Raw genomic sequence first — 6,822 nt, 5'->3', positions numbered from 1 at the left:
AAAAAAAAAAAGAAACCCACACTCCACTGTTTGGCAGCAACCAAAGTGACCCACAAACAACCAAGCTAGTATCACAAGATAATTCCAAACAGGTCCAACAAGTATACGAATAGGTAATCATGCTCTACCTTGTTTGTTTTCTTTGTGGATTCATTCTTAGTATCTGTGGAAGACGATCTCAAAGAATTGGAGATGGATCCACTCGGGGAGGGCTGGTTACTGGACTGCTGATCCTCACTGGTCGGGGAGCCTGTAAGCCTTCTGTGGCCACTTCGTAACGATGATAACTGCTTTAAAAACAAAACAGAACACACATTTAATATTGTTAAAACCCAAAACAAGGATGACAAGTATCCCTTACTCGCAAAACCTGCAAAGAGGTGAAGCAAGACTTAAAGCTATGAAATTGAATTTAATTGTAATCTAATGTCATTGGTAATAGTGAGTGTGTGGCTGATCTGCCAGCCTCACGCTTACAGGTGCTCTGCTACGCCGTGTCCTCATGGCATGCTTGCTGTTCACTTCTTCCTCCACTTTAACAGGTTTAAACATGAACGGAGCGCTTCCTGACTTTGGGGCTGACGGCAGACATCCGTGTTTGTTTTCATAAGTACGACAACTTGTACACAGCAAAGGGTTGCCTCTCCCACCCTGGTGCCAATCCTTAGAAGCTGTAACAAGAAAATGGCTTTAGGTACAAGTTTCACTGTTAACTGTTTAAAAACAGCTTTCTTTATCAGCTTTTAGCCACTGTTCTAAAACTAAAACTCACTTGTTGTGCCACAATGACTGCAGCTCTTGCTTTCCTGTTCACTGTCTTCACTATCAAGATCATCATCACTGGCAGAACTTGCATCCACTACAAGAAAACAACCAAACATGCCAAAAACAGCTTAGACCAACACAAAGTCCAGCTCATAGGACTGCCAAACCTCTGGATTTTACAATTACCCCTCCATTCAACAGACTTGGGGACACCTTTCCAAAGAAGCTTGTGAGGATTACCTGAATAATTTCGAGACTGTGCGTTCAAAGGAGAAGCTGCAGATCGGGTTTTTGCTTTGCGAGAGGACGGCTGCCTGCGCTGCTGTCGGTAAGCTCTGGTTCCTGCGGCCTCTGGTGTTTTCTTCCAGTGGTAATAGAAAGTGATCAGTTCTCCCTGATGACAAGAACACAGATAGTCATGTTATGGCTTTCTGATCAAAGATGTGACAACAGTGACATGTTACAATCATTATAAATTGCTTTGTCTGCAAAAACATAATGTGAAATTACAGTCTTTTTGCTGGGGAGAAAGTCTTTCCGAATGCGGAAGAAATTTTTGCCATATTGTCTCAAGCCTTTGATGAAGCGTTTCTGTAGGGACCAACAGAAGGCAAAACAAATTGAATGATATTCAGGCAGAACACTATTAGAAACAGGAGCTTTCAATAAACATGCAATTGATTTACCTTGTAAAACTAGTGATCTGCTTTTTAAAACATGTAGCTGTTACAGACGCAATGCTACTGCAGAGATGCATCATATTATAATCTATCTGAAGAACCATTTAAGATGCAGGCAAACTGCCCAAATAATAATAAAACAAAATACATCTACACTACCCGCAAATACTAAATGTGTTACATATATTTAAACCCTTTAGAAATTGTATAAGCTTGCACAAAGATCTAAAAAAACCTTTAATGCAATATAACTAAAAAAAAAAAAAAAAAGGCTCTCACCACGTCGTCTCCCGACCAACACTTTTCAATAAGTTTTGGCAGAGGCTTCTTAACAAGACGCTGGAGAGCTTTTGCTGCATCATAGTGACTTGCATGAAGCTAAAATAAAAATTGTGGATTTTAATACATCTGCAATAAATGATGCTGGAAAATAATAATATGACTCAAGTTGTGCCTCATACCATGTTCAGAGCATTGAGTGTGGTGTCATCACGGGAGGCTGCTAAACATCCATCCTCTGTGGATCCACCATCACACATCCCTGCAAACGCCGCCATGCTCCTTGAAAATAAACAGAAGTATTTATGTTAACAAGTGAAACCAATGATGAAGGGGTACCTTTACCCTTTCTTAGTTTGACATTACTTTTCCTATGTTGCCTGCTTACATGATATTTAATAAATCAGGCAAAAAATAAAGGAGAGAACAGCAATGCAGCTTAAGAGCAAGAAAAGCAACATTTATATCATTGGAGCACTATTTTTTTTTTTAACTGACAGGTACCGACGAATGAAAAATGTTGCTGAAATGCTGAATACCAACAAACCACCAACACAAGCAACTGTAAGGCCAGATTAGATACAGCAGTATTCACTAAATCCCTGCATCACCGCCTCAATATTTTCTAACTTCAACATAATCGCAGCAAAAAAAACTCAAAACAAAAAGCACAATAGAGTCTGAACTGACTCAAATCTACTGCAACCAACCAGAAAAGAAATTATCTAACAACAATAGCGAAACCAAGAGTGGTTCTATTTTGCATGTACTTCCTCATCTGTAACACTTTCCTGATGACTGTGTCAAAAGTGGGCCGGTAAGACTGGCTCTCGTTGCCTTTTAGTATTTTTACACCAATAATGGTACGTACTGCCAAAACACATTAAAGGTTACATAACAGTTTTAGATTATTTTGTAATCAAAAAGTTACATCTGTATTTAGCTGTTCAGTAAGGGCACTGAGTTATTTACTATTAGATGTTATTGTAAATTTCTGAAGAAATTTTATACATGCAATTTTTTTTTCATTTGCAAAAGGTGCCAAGACTTCCACTTACCTAGCAGCTCTGAGGTACATGAGAAGGTCACAGTCATTGACCCCAGGCGTCCACATGAGCTCCTCACTCTCTGTTTGAGTTTGCAAACCAGGCGCAGGCCGTGGCTGCAGCTCTGGGAGCTTGGCCTGCAGTGCAACAAACGAAAGGCCAAAAGCACAGCAATTAAATAATCAGTACAAGGGACAACAAAAGCAAAACTTACAAAGAAAAAGCTACAAAAAACACATTATTAGCATGTGTATGAAGTAAATAATGGTTTAAGGTTTTTCTGGTTATCAAATAGGTTTAGCAAGCTGAGTTACATAATAGGATTTCCATGAAGAAACCGGAATGTAACATTAGCTATGAAAGAAACATTTACAAGGGATGCATGTATATCTTTCTTTAATTCACACAGGCTCAAATATATAAATCGTTTATTTATTTGTTATTAGTCCTTTATTTATCCAGGTAAATATCTCATTGAGATGAAAAATCTCATTTCCAAGAGAGACCTGGCTCTTGGCAGTGCTGACAAAGCCGAAGCCTATTAACTTGATTGACAACTGGTAGTTTCTCTTTGCCACCTTAAAAAGGATTTGTTTGACAGCACTCATTGGACTGACCAATACTTAGGTATATTGATTTTCCTTAGATCTTGAGTTCCTTGGACTTTCTCATTGTTCTGGGTATGTATATGTATATGTATGTACACACACACACACACACACACACACACACACACACACACACACACACATATACATACACACACAAAAAGAGCAGGATAATACAAACAAACAAACAAAAAATCACTGGAAACAGCTGTGGTTATCATACAAATTGGTGCAGCCCTACTAATAAGAAAAAGTTGTGAAACTGCAAACCTGTGCAAGTCCCTGCAGGTTTGAAAGACACATGTTTAGCTACATTGTTCAGAAAACACCTCCTAATCTCAACAAGTCTTGTGGAACTGGCTGTACAGTGAGTCTAGTAGCTGGTGCATTTCTTAATTATAGTTTATTTATAACAATAAATAAATAAATAAAATAAAGCAGCTACCTGATGACTTGGCCCCACTCTGATCTCTCCCTGTGTGCTGTTTAGGCTCCTGAAAGTACAGAAGAAAAACAAAAAACAGGCAGCATTACATTTCTACACCAGAGCAAATTAAACTCAATTGTTTTAATTAACTGCAGTCTGAAATGCATACACATGTATTTAACAGGTAATTAACGCTGTACGGTATGTAGTCAGGCACAAGATCAATATTTGCATGTAACTTGTCAGAGCAGCTTCCCTCACACAGACTGCACAGTGATTTCAGCAGTGCGATAACATCCCGCCCCTCCGCCTCTGTGGGCCAATCTCAGCCGTGAGCCGCGACGTTTCCTTATATTACATGAATGAAATCCGACGCTACAGCCATCGCAAAACCCTGTCAATCAATCATACATGAGCTGCTAATTTCTACGGACACCATTACGAGAACAGTGTGTGCTACTTTTGGAGATCAGACTGACAGTAAACCCTACCCAGCCTAGTTAACCTAAGCATTCCATAATAAATATCAACATTAGCATGCCTAACATTTTGACACCGATTAGCAGTCTCTCATGTAAATACATGCCTCACGGGAATTCCACAGCCGATTCAATAAATGTTTGCAAACTCTACCTAAGGTTAATCCAATTTACTGACATTATTTACACGATAGCTGCAGAAATAACCGTGCCCAGAAAAGCGTTTTGACAAACCCGTGCCATTAGCTGCTAACTAGACAGTAGCGTTACGCTGTTATTTTGGCTAGCTTGTTAGCCAGGCACGAACTTCGTGACCACTGACACTCCGACTATTTCACACAAGCTGCTCTCAAAGTAACGCGGGGAAACACTAAAACACACATTTCAAGACAACTAAAGAATGCGACGTAAATGAAGGCGGCGAGTTAATGAAGTTACCTCCGCGGACTGAACAGGTCGTCCATGTCGAAGGATGTTTGGATGTGGCTTGTTGACACTACGCAGCGCAGTCAGCGGGCGATACACACAAACTATGCGAATCCCCTATTACATGGCTATTCAAAATGGAGGCGGTGTAGTGGAGGGACTCGCTCTATTTTTTTTCCCTGTGCAATGACCTCAGCAGCCACAGCTAAGACTTCAAAGTTGCCTGGGTGTACATAACTGAGCATGTGCCGCGGATCAGCAGCAAGCAGCGCAAACGATACCGAGGCTTCATGATCATCATCACCACCACCAGCAGCTGCTGCTACCGCTGCTGCACAGGCAGCCATGAATCAAACAACACACCATACTGTGTGTACTGCTGCGGTTATTAGACAGCATTTTGAAACACATCACACCACATTGACCGCCACCTACACAAGCTGTGATTTAGACAATACACTTAATGCGGTTCAGCTTTTTTGTTGTCACATTTGCTTTGAGTTCACCACAAACAGAAGTAAACAAAATAACCATTAAATATTACATACATGTACATTGCAACCCGCCATATTGCAAATTGTCAATAATAATAATATTAATATATAATGTAATAATAACGTTAAAAATAAATTATTATTATTATTATTATTATTATTATTATTATTATTATTATTATTATTATTATTATTATTAGTTTGCACACACTCTTCATGGGAATGGCTGTCATGGTAAGATTGGACTTTTAATGATTTGTATGAACTGCTTTTTCTCGCGCTCTCTCCAGGGTCAAATACTGTGCGGCAAACATTTTAAATGTCTATTTAAAAAAACAAAAACAAGAATTGGGTGCAAAATTTTGAATTTATTTAGGATTTTCTCTAATCCACACAGGGTCAATAGTACACACACAAACATGCACTTAAATCTTTTATTAGGTGGTGCTGAAGGTTCTCCATCGACATCTAATTAGTGATCAAAACTGACTACAACTAATAAGTTTCTTTTTGCCAGTCACTGGACTGAACAATACTCTGGACGATAGGGAATCCAATGAACTCAGTGGACATCTAAGAAGAATGTAGAACCATTTCTAAACTGCAGATTCCAGGATCTTCATTACACTTTTGTTAACACTTTTGCAAATATCTGGAGGAAGACCTAAAGTGTCACCCTGAGATGACAGGAAGTTGTTTGAGATATTTAGGAAGAACCCAGAAACCATCATGGCTCATTGGAAATTGGTGGAATACCAGCATCACTGTCCACAGTTAAGCGTGTTTTTAAATTCTCCCTCAGCCCTCCCAGAATCTGGTTCTGCTGGAGGTTTCTTCCCCTTAAAAGGGAGTTTTTCTTTCCCACTGTTGCCAAGTGTTTGCTCATAGGGCATCCTTTGATTCTTGGGGTTTTCTCTGTATTATTGTAGGGTCTTTACCTTACAATAAAAAGTGCTTTGAGGCGTTACAGCTGCGTTACCTGAATGACAAGAGGCATGTATGTCCTGATTTGCTCTAAAATTATACAAGTCTGAATATTCTGAATCTTCCTGCATCTTTGGTTTGGACATTTAAGATTTTATGGGAGAATCACATTTATATTAGGGTTTGCGATTTACTTGTAATAGTTGAGGATAGCGTAAGCCCTATTTCAAAGTTGATCCTCTCATGTCTGCATATGAGAAGGAAAAACACAAAACAAAAACTAAAAACAGCATCAGGAGCCAGTTTAACTAAAAAAACAAAGCATCAAGAACGAACTACTACGAGTGTGTTTGATCTTATTAACGAGTGTGTTTGATCTTATTAACGAGTGTGTTTGATCTTATTAACAATACAATACAATTTTATTTATATAGCATGTTTAAAAAACCAGGGGGTACATCAAAGTGCTTCACAGTAAGGAATAAACAGTAAATGATTACACTGAACTGCAAGTCATTAAAACAAGCTAAAATAGAGAACAAACAAAAGCAAGTAAGTAGAGATAGAGAGAAATCATGATTATCCAGAGAAATGAGTAGCGAGCAATTAATGAGCGGTGAGAATTAGTGAGTTGGAAAAGCCAGGTCGAATAGGTACGTTTTCAAGCGTGCTTTAAAGGATTGAATGGAGTCAG

General features: G+C 38.9%; 1 protein-coding gene across 1 annotated transcript in view; it reads right to left on the bottom strand.

Annotated features, from left to right (window-relative positions):
• rereb (arginine-glutamic acid dipeptide (RE) repeats b) overlaps positions 1-5,051 on the bottom strand; it is an 11,315-nt gene extending 6,264 nt beyond the window's left edge. The window contains exons 1-10 of the mRNA XM_013908571.1: positions 4,723-5,051; positions 3,824-3,872; positions 2,783-2,907; positions 1,907-2,006; positions 1,725-1,823; positions 1,276-1,356; positions 1,006-1,159; positions 773-859; positions 478-671; positions 76-290 (exon numbers count right to left, since the gene is read on the bottom strand). Coding sequence (XP_013764025.1) covers positions 76-290; positions 478-671; positions 773-859; positions 1,006-1,159; positions 1,276-1,356; positions 1,725-1,823; positions 1,907-2,006; positions 2,783-2,907; positions 3,824-3,872; positions 4,723-4,748 — 1,130 coding nt within the window. The 5' untranslated portion in view covers positions 4,749-5,051. The remainder of the gene's footprint in view (positions 1-75; positions 291-477; positions 672-772; positions 860-1,005; positions 1,160-1,275; positions 1,357-1,724; positions 1,824-1,906; positions 2,007-2,782; positions 2,908-3,823; positions 3,873-4,722) is intronic.
• Positions 5,052-6,822: the final 1,771 nt, after the last annotated feature.

The sequence above is a fragment of the Pundamilia nyererei genome, unplaced genomic scaffold (genome assembly GCF_000239375.1).
Source record: "Pundamilia nyererei isolate P.nyererei 1_Seehausen unplaced genomic scaffold, PunNye1.0 scaffold00012, whole genome shotgun sequence".
Classification (NCBI taxonomy): domain Eukaryota; kingdom Metazoa; phylum Chordata; class Actinopteri; order Cichliformes; family Cichlidae; genus Pundamilia; species Pundamilia nyererei.
This window is presented reverse-complemented; position numbering and strand designations above follow the sequence as displayed.